Source organism: Musca vetustissima, unplaced genomic scaffold, assembly GCF_032173495.1.
Source record: "Musca vetustissima isolate MV318-11 ecotype Yass unplaced genomic scaffold, APGP_CSIRO_Mvet_v1 utg4709, whole genome shotgun sequence".
NCBI lineage: Eukaryota > Metazoa > Arthropoda > Insecta > Diptera > Muscidae > Musca > Musca vetustissima.
The window spans coordinates 334966-352118 of NW_026888605.1; the positions used below are offsets into that span (position 1 = coordinate 334966).

General features: G+C 36.9%; 4 protein-coding genes across 4 annotated transcripts in view; 2 read left to right on the top strand and 2 right to left on the bottom strand.

The window, feature by feature from the left end:
- Nucleotides 1–326: 326 nt before the first annotated feature.
- LOC133336442 (protein wech) overlaps nt 327–17153 on the bottom strand; it is a 199589-nt gene continuing 182762 nt past the window's right edge. The window contains exon 6 of the mRNA XM_061544738.1: nt 327–339. The gene's annotated coding sequence lies outside the window, so the exon portion shown is untranslated. The remainder of the gene's footprint in view (nt 340–17153) is intronic.
- Nucleotides 2595–7098, top strand: LOC133336457 (multidrug resistance protein homolog 49). Its single transcript, XM_061544756.1, has 8 exons — nt 2595–2753; nt 2832–3077; nt 3143–4752; nt 4843–5021; nt 5090–5356; nt 5472–5917; nt 6076–6238; nt 6316–7098. Exons 1-8 carry the CDS (start codon nt 2635–2637, stop codon nt 7063–7065), a joined length of 3780 nt encoding a protein of 1259 aa, XP_061400740.1. The 5' UTR covers nt 2595–2634; the 3' UTR covers nt 7066–7098.
- On the bottom strand, nt 7326–10586 carry LOC133336451 (pre-mRNA splicing regulator USH1G). Its single transcript, XM_061544749.1, has 5 exons — nt 10557–10586; nt 10254–10397; nt 8587–8808; nt 7555–8520; nt 7326–7491 (listed from the first exon to the last, which is right to left on the bottom strand). Exons 1-5 carry the CDS (start codon nt 10577–10579, stop codon nt 7326–7328), a joined length of 1521 nt encoding a protein of 506 aa, XP_061400733.1. The 5' UTR covers nt 10580–10586.
- LOC133336436 (DCN1-like protein 3) lies at nt 14954–16612 on the top strand. The gene is made up of 4 exons (XM_061544729.1): nt 14954–15259; nt 15334–15468; nt 15853–16180; nt 16247–16612. The coding sequence occupies exons 1-4, from the start codon at nt 15004–15006 to the stop codon at nt 16596–16598; spliced, it is 1071 nt and encodes a 356-aa protein (XP_061400713.1). The 5' UTR covers nt 14954–15003; the 3' UTR covers nt 16599–16612.

Consider the following 17153-nt stretch of genomic DNA (forward strand, 5'->3'; position numbering starts at 1 on the left):
CAATCGAAGATAAATACACGAGACTTTTACGATAACGATTATTGGCTTCTCTTCGCCATTCACCTTTTTTTTTTAATTGTTGATAAGTGTAACAATTAGAAAAAAATCTGAATTAATTCATTTTGATGTTTCTAACTCATCGATATAATGATGATGATTAGAGTAGACGATTTACTTCCGGGTTTAAGAATTCTATAATTAAATGTAAATATTTTTAATGAACTAATAGATCCCTAGATTTCAAATTGTACAGTCATGTTTGATGGCCATGCGATTGTTTGTTGGCACGTGATATTGGAAAAAATTGTGCAAAACTTTGGATTTTCTAACATGATTCATCTGTATTAATTTCGCGAGAACTTTGCGTGCTGCCGACTGGCTAGCCCTTTCCCTGAATTCTTATTAGCTGGGAATTTAATCTAATTTTTTTTGTTATATTTTTCTAAACAAGAAAACTAAGCTTAGAGTTGTGAATAATTAATGAGTAGAAATTATTCGACAATAATATTTGAAAACAAAAAAACAATACTCAATCAATGATTCGCGTTTCTGGCATTAGCTTAGTTATTAACGAAATTAACATAGTTTACTAATTCAAAACAACTGCAATATAAACAATATTAATAACAATGATAATAATATTGATGAGAATATTTAAAAAAATATTTTCTAGTCATAACTAATAAATTATAAAATAATGAATGAACGAGAAAAATGTAGACAGGAATGCTAATGGGTTAGTAGAGTAGGACGCTGAAATTAATAAAAAATCGCACTTCACACTGGGTAGTCACTAAACAAGGGTGGAGCAGTGGTGTTCACAATTCCAGTAACACCTTTACAACAAAAGAATTCGATAAAAAAAAAACTAGAGGCGATGCCAATTAATTAATTGTTGGCGACAAATTAGTTCTGCTTTTTATCGCCATGTGATGCTACTAAAATAGAAAAAAAATACCTTTATTGGTTATCTGTTTGTTTTTGCATAACTTTCATCAATAATTAATTAGCATATTTGTTATTGCGCAACGGTGCAAGACGCAAAAAAGGAATAGACGACGACGAAGAAGAAAAAAAGTATAAATCAAGTTCGGCACTTGTTAAATAATATTAACATTCTAATTCTTTTTATAGTCCGACTAAATGACTGGGAGCTATTTGCTGCTTTTATTAACCCTTAAAAGAGCATACAATTCTTCATCGAATATCATTCACGTACTGTGGTTCTCATTTGCAACTTTCAGATAAATTTTATTTGAAAAATTAAAATTAAAAATATTTTTAATTTGTTTTTTGCCTTGCTCATCTGAGGGTTAACGATTTAATACCAGTTTATCACAAGTATATTATTAATATAAATACAACAATTGTCATAATTTTTGCAAACAATAATTAAAGTTTCTTCCCTGCATGGAATCCATAAAGAGGAGAATTAAAAAAAAAAAACAACAGTATAATTTTTAAATTAATCATTTATTCGAAATAAAAAAATAGAAATTTGCAATTCAAAGCGAAATATCATTGTTAGTTATTATTTTTCTTTTTAAAAATACACAAGTATTTGGAAAATAATTTTATTCTAATCACAATGTGTTCTATACACTCAAAGTCTCACAAAAATCCAAATTTCAAAATTTATTTTATTTAAAAATGTTAAGACTGCAGCATCAGGTAAAACACCGCAAATGTGATCTCTTTGAAAGTAGTTTCTGTGTAAAAAATAAAATCAGAATCACTGTCTAATGATAAAGTGATATAATTTTTCAAAATTGTGAAACTTTAGGGTGACGGTTGCAAGAAGGATGGCTACCAAATAGAGGTGTGAGAAAGTGGCGCCCAATTGTTCGGTAGCAAAAAACAGGTTAAATTGACGTTGTGGGTCAAGGACCGATGTTATTTGCCACCACAATTGAAGAGGATTTTCGATATGGCAGAACTGAACGCAAAAGGAAGACATTTTAAAACCTGGGGCATTTTCAATTGCCACAAATTCAAAATAAATTTGCCTTACACGTTAGCAAGTGGCGCCCAATTGTTCGGTAGCAAAAACAACATACTGTCGTTGTAAAATAAAACCAAAACTCCTAAAATGTCTGGAACGGGTCTCTCAACTCAAGCCATGTATTTTCAAAATATCGTAAATTTTTTTTTATATTTCCAGATATTGTAAAAATCACCGAAATTCCATAAAATCTTTGACATTTCCCAAATTCCCAATTTTTTTTTTCTTTATTTTTCTATTTTTTTATAAAAACGTATATATAATTTTTCGTTTTATAAATACGAACTTCTAATAATTCATTTTGTATATCATTTACAGGTTCTTCAAAACTAACAAATACTCAATCAACAACAAAATGACGTCACAGGGAGATGTAACGTGTAAAAAGAAAAATAATATTTTGGCCCAGTTTACAAATCCAATAAAACAGAAAAATGAAGATGCAAACGACAGTGTTCCGAAGGCGCCCAGCATATCATTTTTCCAATTGGTAAGACGAAAACAACTACAACAATTCGCAAAATCCAACTAAAAAACATTTATTTTCCTCCCGATAGTTCCGCTACTCGAGAACAAGTGAACGTTTCATGATGCTCATTGGCATTTTATTGGCCTGCATAGCAGCCTGTGGAATGCCCTATTCCATTGTTATTTATGGTGAATTTTCATCCTTACTGGTAGATCGTACCGTGGGTGTGGGTACATCCTCGTCGACCTTGATTTTACATTTGTTCGGTGGTGGCAGGAAATTGTAAGTTTATTTTTTTTTTTCAAAATTTTCATTCTCAATTTAAAAACAATTTTTATTTTTTATTTCCTATTTCCATAGAACCAATGCCACCTATGAAGAAAACATGCAAGCCATACGTGAAGATTCCTTGGCCTTTGGTTTGGGCAGTGTGGCTGGTGCCGTTGTGTTACTAGTTGTCATTGCAGCAGCTGTGGATATTTTAAATCGCACAGCCCTGAAACAAATTGGTCGCATACGCAAGGAATATTTGGAATCAATATTGAAACAGGACATGTCCTGGTTTGATACTGCCTCCGGTAACAATTTTGCCAGTCAAATGTCTGAGTAAGTAACAAGAAGTCACAGGAAAGCCGCACAGAATAGAAATGTAAATTGTTTTTCGTTTCCAGGAATCTCAACAAAATGAAGGAAGGCATCAACGAAAAGGTGGTCATCTTCATTTTCCTCATTATGTCCTTTGTTATTGCCATTGTGGCCTCCTTTGTCTATGGCTGGCAATTGACTTTGGTTGTCCTGGCTAGCTGCCCGCTGATCATTATTTCCACAGCCTTGGTGGCCAAAATTCAAAGTTCGTTGACAGAGAAAGAATTGAAGGCATATTCGGGAGCCGGTTCAGTTGCCGAAGAGGTACTAGGAGGAATACGTACTGTCTTGGCCTTCAGTGGAGAACGCAAGGAGCAGGAACGTTTCTCCCAACGCCTGATCCCTGCTGAAACAATTGGCCGTCGCAAGGGTCTATTCTCCGGTTTGGGTGCTGGCACCATGTGGTTCATTATTTACTGCTGTTACGCCATTGCCATGTGGTATGGTGTCAGTTTGATTCTGGATGAACGTCACGATGAAAACCGCCATTACACCCCAGCTGTTTTGGTCATCATTTTGTTTGGTGTTATTATGGGAGCCCAGAATCTTGGATTTTCTTCACCCCATTTGGAAGCATTCGCCACGGCCAAAGGTGCTGCTCACAGCATTTTCACAACTATTGATCGTGAGTCCAGCATAGATCCACTGTCGGATAAAGGAGAAAAGCCCGCCGACGTTGTTGGCAATATAGAATTTGAAAATATTTATTTCCGCTACCCAGCTCGACCGAATGTTGAAATCTTGAAGGGTTTCTCCTTGAGTATAAAAACAGGTCAAACTGTTGCCTTTGTCGGACCTTCAGGATGTGGCAAATCGACAACCTTGCAATTGATGCAACGTTTCTATGACCCCTTGGGTGGCTGTGTGAAATTGGATGGTCGTGATTTACGTGGTTTAAATGTTGCCTGGTTACGTTCTCAAATTGGCGTTGTTGGCCAAGAACCGGTACTCTTCGCCACCACCATTGAAGAGAATATTCGTTATGGCAAAACTGACTGTACAATGGAGGACATCGAAAAGGCTGCACGCATTGCCAACTGCCATGACTTCATAATGAATCTCCCCCATGGCTATAAAACAAAGGTGGGAGAACGTGGCGCCCAAATGTCCGGTGGCCAGAAGCAGCGTATTGCTATTGCCCGAGCCATCATTAGAGATCCCAAAATACTGTTGCTCGATGAGGCCACTTCAGCTTTGGATCCCACTTCCGAAAGGCGTGTACAGGATGCTTTGGAAGTTGCCAGCAAGGGTCGAACCACTTTGGTGGTATCACATCGTCTATCCACCATTACCAATGCGGACAAGATTGTCTTCGTCAAAGATGGAGTGGTGGCTGAACAGGGCACACATGAAGAGCTGATGGCTAAGGGTGGTTTATACTATGAACTGGTTAAGATATCGCAGCGTCGCGAACAAGTCGACGAAAATGTTGATACTTCGCAGAAAAACCCAAATGCAGAGAACGGCAGTGAAGATGAGGAGGAGGACGACGATGAAGATGATGCTAGCAGCAGTGAAGATGAGGGTGACAATGTTGTCGATGTCGAATCACCCGAAAATCCATCAACGGAATTGGGGGTAACTAACAAGGCATATGAGGGTTCATCGGATGAAAAACTGGGCAGTGGTATGAAAAGTAAGTTCGTGTTGTTGAAGTTCTACAAAGCATTGGAAATTATTTACTAATTACTGTTGTTGTTGTTGTTATTTTTATTTTGGAAAACAGGAAGAGGCAGCAAAAGGAAGAGGAAATCCAAGGATGTTGAAAAATACAAAATTTCCTTTTCACAATTGATGCGTTTAAATGCCCCCGAATGGAAGTATTTATTGATCGGCTGTGTGGCGGCCTGTTTGCATGGTGCCACCTTCCCCGTTTGGGCTGTATTCTTTGGTGATTTCTTTGGAGTAAGTGGTGAAGACATAAAGTAATCCAAAAAGGGAATGTTATTAATATATTCATTTTATCTCTACAGATTTTATCTGATGAGGATGAACAGGTGGTCAGAGATGGTGCCAATCTGTTGTCCTATATATTTATTGGTATTGGTTTGGTGGCCGGTATTGGCGCCCTATTGCAAACCTATATGTTCAACACGGCTGGTGTTAAAATGACAACCCGTCTACGAAATATGACCTTCCAGACTCTGCTGAAGCAGGAGGTGGCATATTTTGATGATGAAAAGAATTCTGTGGGTGCCTTGTGTGCTCGTTTAGCTGGCGATTGTTCGAATGTTCAGGGGGTAAGTTGGGAACCAGAAGATACATTTTATTTGTGGGTTGATAAAAGTGTAGCTTCTGATTTCTCCCGATAAATGTGATTAAATATTTACATCTAAAATATTACTTTTATTTCAGGCAACTGGAGCTCGTATTGGCATCATTGTCCAGGCTTTGTCAACCCTATCGATTGGTGTGCTGGTCGCATTTATCTTCTCCTGGCAACTGACCTTGGTCACCTTGGTGATAATTCCTTTCCTGTGTTTCTCCATTGTTTTGGAGGCCAAATTCACCGAATCCTTTGTGGCCAGTGAAAAACAAGCTGTTGAACAGGCATCTCAGGTGGCTGTGGAGGCTATTACCAATATCCGTACTGTGACCAGTTTGGGCCAAGAAAAACACATTGTACAACGTTATAGTGAACAAATCGAACTGGTCGACAAGGCGTGTACCAAGAAATTGCGCTATCGTGGCTTAGTTTTCGGTTTGGGTCAATGTTCACCAATTTTGGCTTACGGGTTATCTTTGTATTATGGCGGAACTTTGGTGGCCGATGGCGTGTTGCCCTATGAGAATATTATCAAGTAAGTTTTAATTGAAAATATGAATGCCATAACCACTTAAGATCATTGAGGAAAAAGGGTCTGCTTTTTGAATACCCTATTTTTCCTGCAGGGGCCGAATACGACCTTCTTATATTTTTAAGATTTATTAATTCAATGTCTTTCAATTCTTCCAACAGGGTTTCTGAAGCTTTGATCTTTGGTTCTTGGATGTTGGGCCAGGCCTTGGCCTATGCACCCAATGTAAATGATGCTATCATGTCAGCGGGACGTTTATTGAAACTATTCCAGCGTGTACCCAAAATGCAATGTGTCACCGCCAAACCATTCAATACAGCTGATGTAAGTTTAGTGAAATCCTCCTCGGGCCCAAATTTCCGAAACTAATTCAAAATCCATTCTTTACCTATTTCCAATAGAAATGTGAAGGCGACATTAACTACGAACAAGTCTATTTCGAATATCCCACACGTAAAGGTATACCGATTTTGGAAAATTTCAATTTACAAATTCCCAAAGGCAGTACAGTGGCTTTGGTCGGCCCATCCGGTTCGGGAAAATCCACATGTGTTCAATTGCTGTTACGCTACTATGATCCCGTGCGTGGTTCCGTCAATTTGAGCAAAACTTCCACCACCGAATTTCCCATTGATACCCTACGCTCCCAAATGGGTTTGGTGTCGCAGGAACCAGTACTTTTCGATCGCAGCATAGCTGAAAATATTGCCTATGGCAACAATTTCCGTGAAAATATACCCATGGCGGAAATTATTGAAGCAGCTAAGAAAGCAAATATTCACAATTTCATAACCTCATTGCCGCAGGGCTATGACACATCGCTGGGTAGCAAAGGTACTCAGTTGTCGGGTGGTCAGAAACAACGTATTGCCATTGCCCGTGCCATGGTTCGAAACCCCACAATTCTCATCTTGGACGAGGCCACCTCAGCTCTGGACATGGAAAGTGAAAAGGTGGTACAAGAGGCTTTGGATGTGGCCCGCAGTGGCCGGACCTGTGTGACAATAGCTCACCGCTTGACCACAGTGCGGGATGCCGATCTGATTTGTGTCCTCAAGAAGGGTGTCATTGTCGAACAGGGCACTCACGATGAACTGATGTCCAAACGTGGACTCTACTACGATCTGTACTTAATGCAACAAGTTGCTTAGTTAAGTTTTCTAGATGTTTAGATGTTCTCTTTTTTATACATACGATATTTTTTAAGTATTAGTTATGTAATTGCAAAACAACAAAGTATTTATAGCTGTATTATTTAGGATATAGAACGAAATTATATATTTTCAATGAAAATAGCTTATACATACAAATATAAAATAAATTGAACAAATTTTAAATTTAAACCTAAAATCTCTAATTATCTTGGAATACTGGAAAATGTGGGGGTGTGACATATGCCTCCCATCTCTTCCTAGAGATGAGAATCGCGTATAGCACCGGGATTACTCAATGCATTTTTACGTTCCTGTATAGCAAAGCTTAATTTGCGGAAAGGACCCAATGGCAATCCCAAAGACTTAAGGTCGGCCTCGGTTAGCAGCAACAGGGTATCCAAATCGATTTGCTGTTTCTGGAAACTAAAACGAGATATACACATTACCAATTGTTTATAATTTAAAAGGGTAAAAGGGTACACTTACATATGTAAATATTCTTCCAAACCCCAAACGGTAAGAAATCGTTGTATTGGCCCACCCGCCACATCCTGATCATCATCATCACTAAAACCATCTGCACCATCTGAATCGGAATCGGTTAAATTTAAAAACGATCTCTGCTTGGCAGAACGTGATTTTGAACATATCGAACTAGTTCTGGTGGAGGGTTGGGTGGTGTTAGTATTCTCCTCCAAACCACTATAGACATCGGTATTCAGTTGACTTAGGGCAGCTGTTACGGAACGTCTAAATGCAATACTACCCAGCATGGGACGATCAAATAATCCCGAAGGTCTTTGAATTTGTATTTCCGGTCGTAGAGTATCGCTGGTCTCATTATCACCCAAAATATCGGGTTGTGAGAAGGAACGTGACAGTGTACCATATGTGGACTTGTTATTATTCGATTCATTGTCCGAATTGCCAGCTTCTTCAGTCTCAAAGAGGCCATTGATTTTGCCACGTTTGCAGTTGTCTTCATTGGAACTAAAGGTACCCACATAAAGTATCTCTGAATCTCTTTGGACACCACTCAGCGATGTAATGGTTCGGCGTCCATCCGGTTCTATTTCTCCAATTTTAAAACCGGTATCGCCACCCGAAAATGCTTTCGATTTTGAGGAAAATGTATTACCCTTACGACTGGCCACTGAACCACCACTACTACCAGCTGTACTACCTCCGGTCTGTACCAATTCACTGAATTTGACACCGCTACTACTTGCCGGTGGAGAAGTTTCTTTTGGAATTTTATGTAAATTGCCCTGACTGGACCATATTTTCTGCTTCAGTGTGGATAACATTTTACCAGATTTTCCATTTGTGGCCGATGTTGGAGACTTGGGTTCCTTTTGTTCCTGATCCTGTTTCTGTTGCCGTTTCATATATTCTTTGATGCGTTTTTCGCAGTTCTTTTCGGCCACGTCTTTCATGGCTTTGGATTTTTTTCTAAAATGACAATTATTGGTATATGATAGAGGATTCTTATGTCGTACAATATGGCCGCGTTCTCACCTATCATTGGCCTCAAAATTGGCCGTGGCTGCATCCAAATAACGCAGAATCTCATCTCGATTATTAATGGCGGCTAAATCTTTGGCGCTATGCTTATCGATGTCCAGGGCATAAATGTTGACACCAAATTTCACCAGAAAATCTACACATCTCAAGTGGCCCTTGGCAGCAGCCAAATGTAAGGCAGTATTACCGAACTGATCACATTTGTCGGGATCACCTCTGGTTATACGGGAATGTGTATTTTTTGAAATGTCAAATGTTTGTATTCATGCAGTATTGAATTTGGAGAGGAAGAATTTTCGATTTACAAATTATACCTATACTTAACCAAATATCTAAGGGAGGGATCAGAATAATCGCAATCCCAAAATTGGAACTAAAATAGGCTATATGTGGAGTAAAAATGGAATTTTCTTTTAGAGAGGAACGTCACTGGGAGAATCTGTCGGATAAAGTACTATTTCTTAAACCAAATTCTAACTCGAAATCCCTGTAAGATAGCCAACCTCAATTGGACGTCCAGAATATTCATAACCTCATTGCGAAAAGGGTAGGACACCAAAAGTACTCAGCTGCCGGGAGGTCAGACTGTGAATTTTTGTATTGCCATTGCACGTTAAACTTTTTGGTACGATAATTAGTACCATATTTATATTAGTTACCCGGTAAATACTCAAAATTACAAAAATTAAAAGAAAATAGTTCTTAATTATATGTGGCAAACCGATTATTCCGGGGTTCGAACCCAGCTGTTGGAATCACTTTGATTATTAAATATTTATAAAAAGGGCGGAGCCGTCTGGTATTCCAAAAGCCAACTTCCGAATCAATACATGAGGAAAACACAAAATTCGAATGGCAGGATACAGCGACACACAGAAGAAAATTACAGCACAAAGAAGCAAGGACTTCAACCATTGCACAACATTAAGGAAGCGTTGTTTCTAGGCAACGATAGACAGCCTCGTCGCATAGGATGGCTATAGCAGACCAATCTTCTTCTTAACTTGAATAACAAAAAGCCTAAATCAAGGACTAATCAAAGAAAGATGGCGTTGCTTTGTGGAAGCCCCATGTCTCGGTTATTGTCCATAGACTTTATGGAGTTTTTTGGGGAAGGTAATTGAAAATGGGACACCAAAAGTACTCAGCACACAAAAGTATAGGTGCACCCTTTTCGTATAGTCCCCATATAACGTACTGCCACTATTCTATATTTTGAGGACTTTAGGCAACATTTTACCACCCAATTGGTTAAAATTTCGTATTTTATGTTTAAATAATGATACTAAGAATGAGAACCTCCAGTTCTTTTGCTTGAGCAGGTTTTTAAATGGAATTTACTCTATTTTGGGTTCTCATTGGGTCCCAAATATTTCAACCAAAAATTATTAATATCGATCCGAATTTCGGTATAGCCTTCAAAGATTTAGATATCTTAGCCCAATTTGGGTTTGTAGTTTGGTAGTTCGTTTTCCCTGGCATAAATTTACCATAGCATAGACCCCTTACAAAAGTCTCAATCGATTTTAGGTACACCGAATGTCCAACTAATGGTGTAGGGTATAATAAGTTCGGCTCTGAATCTTCTTCACTACTTTTTCAGCCTTAAAATACAGAATTCCTTGCTCTCCTTACTTTTCTTCAAAAAACTTTTCTCTTACCCTCTGCCACACAGTAAACGTAAAGCTTCTAAATGTCCTTCGAATGCTGCCCATAAAACTGGCGTCATCGAATCATCATCCTTTGAATTTGCATCTTTGCGTGTTGCCTCTTTTAGGACGTCCAGCAGGCCATCCTTGGCGGCTCTGTAACAAAAGGTGGAGATCAATTATATGTTCCCTACAATTGAAAGATCTTCGCGGACCAACACCATTAACCGAAATGTGAGTAATGTCAATTTATCTTAAAAGCATTGCGTGATAAGATAAAACATGTAAGACACGACCAAAGGTGGAGATACTAACTTGTGAAAACGTTCTGATGACATTTTGATTGGCGGTGATATCGAAGTTTCAATAAGAGAATTGAAGAGGTTTTAGTATTTCTTGGGAGATGTTCTTAATCTTGTGGGGCTATATTTTCCTCGGCAGTTCCATAGATAGGTTTATTTGTCATATAACTTCAGTAGCCACAATTTTTGATTATTGTTCTCAGATGTTGAAGTTTTAATACGATTTTTTTACGTTATTAACTTGGCCAAGACGAATCAAATAGATCTTAACACACTATGTACGTATGTTAGCAAACATGTTCATAAATGGAAAGTGTAATTCAACGACACATCAAATGCCAAACACGTTCTACTTTATAATATTTTGTTGGCTTTGTTTTTGTTTTTCTTTGGGAAAGCATTTAATTGGGGTTGGTGTGGATGTCTGTCGCTGGCTTGCTCGCCTGCAAAGAGTTATCACTGACCCGTTTTTTTACGATCACAATTCGTGTCCAGCACACATTCCGACATTGTTGCATGAATGCTTTGGTCACAATGGTGTGCGTTCACAATTTCGTTTTTTATTACAACACGTCGCAATGAGCTTGCGTTCAATGCTCATTAATTTTGTTGAAGTTTCAAATTTCATTGAAATTAGTTTTTGTTCCACACACTCTGTACGTTCCGCCGTAGGGATAGACACATTGATTGCATTTCATATTTGGATTAATGATGGCAAATTGTTACACTTGTTTTGTTTTTTGTTTTATTTTTTTACATTTTATCCATTACAAACAATAACAATTTTGAATCTCTTTGTTGGATTTTGCCACTCAAGCGTTGAAGACCTCCAAAACAATTCACTTCACAATTTTCGAATTTGTCAGCCTTGATGGGGATTCACTTCTTTTGCACTGAGACAAGTTGAAAGGGTCACAGAATAACAACAATAAAAATAAAACACTCGCTTTCTTTTGCCTTTCAAGAAAATGTCCATGAAATGTTTTCCATTACAATTTTTGCCAAACTTGAATTTTGTTTTTTTTTTCAAATCATTCACTTCTGGAAAGCTGGCTCATCGTTGTCATAGGGAAATTGTACACAACAATATGCTGGCTGACACATAGACGCACACACTAACACACACTGATAATAAAGCACAAATGGTAAGGTTTTCGAGTTTGTGGCAACTTCAAACGTAGCCAAGTCTCGCTTTGTTAGCCGATATTCCGTTGTTGTTTTGAGGAGAGTCTGAGCGCAACTAACTTCAAATGTGGCTTACAAAGCAAGTTTGGGCCACATTCTCTATCCAGAGTAGAGTATACTCCATGATATGACCATTTTTGAGCAAGCAAAGAGAACGATGGTAACTGCTAGAAGTGAGAGAGAGTACTCTTTTCACCGAAACCAGCCATATGAGCCGGCAGAAGTTTGAAATTTTGATCTTTGTCAATTTATCGAAACAAACAAATCTACTTTGCAGTATGTGAAAACAATTACAATATTATTTACTTCCAAATAACAATATTAAATACTTCCCACTCTGAACACAAATTATCCATATTTATAAAAGAGAAAAGTGATTGACTGACTCTTAACGATTCATCAACGCCCAGACGAAACGGCTGAAGCTAGAATCTTCAGATTTGGGTTTTTTGGAAATTCGAAAAATACTAAAAAGCACCGACCTATTTTCGATATTTTCAAGGATTTAGCCGCATTTTAACCTCGATGTGTTTGTAATCTATATATAAATTAGTACGACGTATAAAACATACGTCACGCCGTAGTCACTTCGTAGAAGTATCTCCTTCGCCAAAGTCATTTCCTGGAATTATCGCCGTAGTCACATTTTGGAAGTATCGCCGTGGTCACTTGCTGGAAGTATCGCCTAAGTCAACAATCTTATAATAGCCAAATCGATGTTGCGGGCACTTGCTAGTGTACTATCAAATCGATAGAACTACATTAATAAGACTTTTTAAAACATTCCACATTCCATACGAAAAGTATGGAGGCAATTCATAAAATTCGATGGAAAATTTTAATGAAATTTCCATAAATCGCAAATTTTTGTGAAAGTTCGACTTTAAACCATTAATTGGTATCAAAGCCAATCTTTAGTTTGTCAAGACAGGATATACCATGACGTATATGAATTTATTCATGACTGTCTGTTTAAATCCCGATTGAACTCACAACATTTAAAATAGAGCTTTGAAATTCTGTACATAAACTTATTGTTACGACTCTTAGGAGATTTGGTATTAACAATTTTATATATCGATCCACGTTGTAGTATAGCCCAAACTTTGGTATTTCATGTTTTTTTCACCAAATTTTTTCATGTTTCTCACCATTTTTTTTTTTAATTTTATATTTTAAAATCATATCAATATTGGACCACTTTTTTGGATAACCCTCATATAACTGTGCCTTCCAAATAACGTTATTTGTGAAGTTTGGATTCATTTTCGAATAAAAATTGATTGTAATTTAATGTTCCCAGGCTAAAAAACTGGTAAAACTTCGAAAACAATTTCGATTAGTTGAAAATACTTACGAGTTCCAAAAAAGAGCTAATGTACTACTACTATTTACAGCACTTTTTAACGAGTGCCTTCTTTTTCGAATTTTAATTGAAAAAAGATATAGTTTCGACGGAGGGGTCTACGATATGAAATCGACCCGAGTATTTCCGGCGAACGTCTGTCACCTCAGCCCATTGTGTAAAAGCAATAGGACAGCTACAACAACAATTACTACTTTTTACACGACTTTTTTTAACGCGTGTCTTCTTTTTCGAACTTTAATTGAACAAAGATATAGTTTCTTGCAGGTAGAGGAAAAGGACAATAATACGCTATTACATTTCGGGCAATTACAATTACAATGTATCTAAAGAATAATCTCCCTTTAATGTCATTACATCCTAAATTCCTAGTTTTAATATAACTGTTTTGATGTAAATATAACATAATATATGTTTTAAAGAATTCTGCACTACTACTGCAGATTAATTCAAATTAATACCTTTTTTATTACAAATTTATCAGTTAAAAACTAACTCAACAAGTCATTGCAGATTTCTAAAAATTGTTGTTTGATCACTTGATTTAATTTCTATTCTTGATTACATTAATTTTTGGAATATTGTTCTACACCACTGCTGTCAGTTGAGTGTTCCATGTCACCCTGTATTATCGATAACAAAATAAATATTGTTATCGAATGCTAACAACGTTGCTATCTTCGCTCAGTTATAAATACATATACCAACTAGAAAAAAGAAAACACGATATATTTTTTATTGTAATAAATAATTTACACAAAAAATACGGACAAACTTTGCCACAAAGGACAGCAAGTCGCGAGGAATTCTGTGAAATATCTTCCCAGTGTACTGTGGCAGTGAATGCAAGTGTGCAACGGCAGCAGCTGCGAAGAGTTAATTTTGGATTTTGTAAAAAGACACCAGAAAACAAAATAAGAAAAATCATGGTGCAAGACAACAACGAGGAAGAGAGGAGTGTGTGCGTGCAATAACTTGACTTTTTCATTCGAATACTAAATCCTTGAAACGATCCGAATTCTGAAATATTCAACGTTGTGTCGTCATTGTCATCAATCGATATTCCAATATTCACAGCAAACCAAAATAAACCAATCCATCATCTATGGAACCACCAGCAAACTTCCAATCGATATGCTACTCTTCTTTTCAAAAATATTTTGAAAATCTGCCAACAAAGAGAGCAAGAGGGGAAACTGCATTCATATTTCAATAATAACAACTTCAGGTATATACGGAAGTGCACGGTAAACATGTAACATATGGTGTCTTGAGGATGACATATACCCCCAATAATCCTCATCCCCCATCTCCTACAGTATACAATATTTAATAGCAATTTTTTGTTTTGATTTTGTTTTCTTTTAGGATAATGTAGATTTTGCGTAGTAACGTAGTGCCAATTTCAGCCAGTATATAATAAATAAATAGTAAATGCATTAGATCAGATCTGAGCAAATTCCAAAATACCACAACCATCAGACAACAAACGAACAGAACAAAAACTAGGATTTATCATTTGCACAATTCGAAAAGGAAAAGAGAGCAAAAAAACAACAACAGAAAAAATCCCCCCTGCGCACATTTTCACTTTCAATGCAACAACAAAATTTAAACGAAATTCACCAGTATCATTATAGAAGAAGAATCACAAGAACAACCACAACAACAATTCAAGTGAAGCCCCCCTGCAGCAGAACATAAAAATTCCAAGTAGACTAAATCAAGAAGACGAACTGCCACTATTTTACGTTCGGTACCAAAGCAAATAGAAGACCCTTTTTATTATTATTATTTTTAAATTGTAATTTAGACAACATTAGGCAGAAGCGAACGAACTTCGTTTTAAAAGGAAATCAAGACAACGGATAAATAAAATAAAAATCCAAATTCGACACGTTTTCCCGCTATGGGAAACTGCCTGAAATGCTTCCAGTCGACATCAGAGCATCCGTCAACCACATTGGGTAGTGGTGTCGCTACATCATCATCTATGCACTCCGGCTGTCACCCTACTACACACATTGTTGATGGTCGCTATACAGGCTTGGCGACAACTGCAGCAACAACAGCACTAAATGCCAATGATGGTCACCACCACCAGCAACTGCCACATCATTTGCAAGTTGTAAGAGCTACTTTCTCCTCCAAGGAAAGATCTCATGGTAGGATAGTGTAACATTTTGAGTATCCATTGGATGTATGTATGTCTAATTGATTTATTTTTCTTGTCTTCTAGAAACTGATGAACTGCTCTCTACCCGAAGTCCACTCAAACCAGCAAACCATTGTGATACAAAACGTAGTAGTTTTAAGAAATCATTAGCACTGCTTAATGGTAATGCATCAACCATGTGCGATATTATAACAGCGGGTAAGATTTTTATGGAATTTTTTTATAATTGTCAACCGGTGCAACCATGACCAGGAGACGTCGTTAATGTCAATCGTTGATTTAATATTCAAAGGAAATCACAATTTAAATTAAATACAACTTATTTTGTATTTTACAATGCTAACTTAAATACAAAAAATATGCACGTGCCTTTCGAAATATTCAGCATCGTTAATATGCAATATTACCATATCTTCGACCACTCATATGCTTTACAATAAAACGTTGTAAAAGAGTTAACAATGGCGAGAACGTTCAAATTTAATCATTGCTTCTAAATTATTTGAAAAATTCTGAGTTGGACTGAAACAGTCCTCATCTTTTTATTTAGTTGTTTCTAATGGTTTTTTATTACATTTACAGTTAAGGAAACATCTGAAGTGTCCGATAATACTCTGAACAAATTATTTGAGGAATATAAAGAGCCAGACGAGGACATGATATTGGCAGATGGCATTGAACGTTTATGTTGTGATCTCAATTACCAACCGGATGAATTTGCCATTTTGGTGCTAGCCTGGTGCTTAGATGCTTCACAGATGTGTCGCTTTACACGTAGTGAATTTATAGAAGGTTTACATAAAATGCGAGCCGATACTATAGAAACCATACGCATAAGACTGGAGCAGACAATCGAAACATTAAAAGTCGATTCCGAAATGTTCAAACAGCTATATAGATTTACATTTAGGTAAGATACTGTGATTTTCGATTGCTATTTCGAATTCTATATGTTTATGGTTTATCCCATTTGCAGATTTGGCCTGGAACCAGATCAAAGAATTTTATCATTAGATATGGCCATTTCATTATGGAAATTAGTATTTACCGTACACACCCCCGATTTACTTAGCAAATGGATACACTTCTTAGAGCAACATCCTAGTATAAGAGGCATTCCAAAGGATACCTGGAACATGTTCTTAAACTTTTCGGAACAGTGTGATATAAATAATTACGATGACACAGAAGCATGGCCAAGTCTATTCGATGATTTTGTCGACTATGAAAAATCACGCTTAGAAAATGGTGACGATGACAACAACAATGACGATCCTTTGCAACAAAAACAAATGCATGATAATTCAAGCTCAATAAATGTATTATAGTATTAAGACAACAACAAAAAGCCACTACGATATAATGAACATTAGCACATCATGCCAAGTAACTTCAATATCATCAGCCAGCCCCCTTCATCATCATCATCGTTATCAATGGAAGGAAGCGGCGGGTGTGTTGAATAATAGCTGAATGTGTGTAAAATTGTAAAATATTCATGAAGTTCTCCTTAGGATTAATCACCCTTGTGAGATCTTTCGATGCGTTCTTTTAACATTCCCTTTATTAACCACAAAATAAACCCCGACTGTCGTTTTGTTGTAATCACTCGCCCCCACATTGTTGGGTGTCGTTTTTTCGGTGCTGGTAACCCTGTGAAGAAAAGAACGATCTCAACAATTGTTTCTATGCATATTTTTACATTTGAATCTGATGGACTTGTTTGTGTAACTTTCATTATTGTACATAATCTTTATTTCGCAACAAAAAAGAAAATCCATGTAACTCATTGCTGACGAAAAACAAAAGAAACAAAAAACACGAAATGTATTTATTTCAATTAGATAATACATTATTTCACATACTACATTTAAAACACACAC

What these genes read in the sequence shown, in the direction of transcription:
- LOC133336457 (XM_061544756.1), top strand. Translation starts at nt 2,635, where the DNA reads ATGCCCTATTCCATTGTTATTTATGGTGAATTTTCATCCTTACTGGTA. An exon ending in TTTGCCAGTCAAATGTCTGA is followed by an intron (nt 3,078 to 3,142) that starts GTAAGTAACAAG and finishes TTTCGTTTCCAG; the next exon opens with GAATCTCAACAAAATGAAGG. An exon ending in AACCATTCAATACAGCTGAT is followed by an intron (nt 6,239 to 6,315) that starts GTAAGTTTAGTG and finishes TATTTCCAATAG; the next exon opens with AAATGTGAAGGCGACATTAA.
- LOC133336451 (XM_061544749.1), bottom strand. Translation starts at nt 10,579, where the DNA reads ATGTCATCAGAACGTTTTCACAA. An exon ending in CGTTTACTGTGTGGCAGAGG is followed by an intron (nt 8,809 to 10,253) that starts GTAAGAGAAAAG and finishes CCGTATAACCAG; the next exon opens with AGGTGATCCCGACAAATGTG. An exon ending in TTGGAAGAATATTTACATAT is followed by an intron (nt 7,492 to 7,554) that starts GTAAGTGTACCC and finishes ATCTCGTTTTAG; the next exon opens with TTTCCAGAAACAGCAAATCG.
- LOC133336436 (XM_061544729.1), top strand. Translation starts at nt 15,004, where the DNA reads ATGGGAAACTGCCTGAAATGCTTCCAGTCGACATCAGAGCATCCGTCA. An exon ending in CTCCAAGGAAAGATCTCATG is followed by an intron (nt 15,260 to 15,333) that starts GTAGGATAGTGT and finishes CTTGTCTTCTAG; the next exon opens with AAACTGATGAACTGCTCTCT. An exon ending in GTGCGATATTATAACAGCGG is followed by an intron (nt 15,469 to 15,852) that starts GTAAGATTTTTA and finishes TTACATTTACAG; the next exon opens with TTAAGGAAACATCTGAAGTG.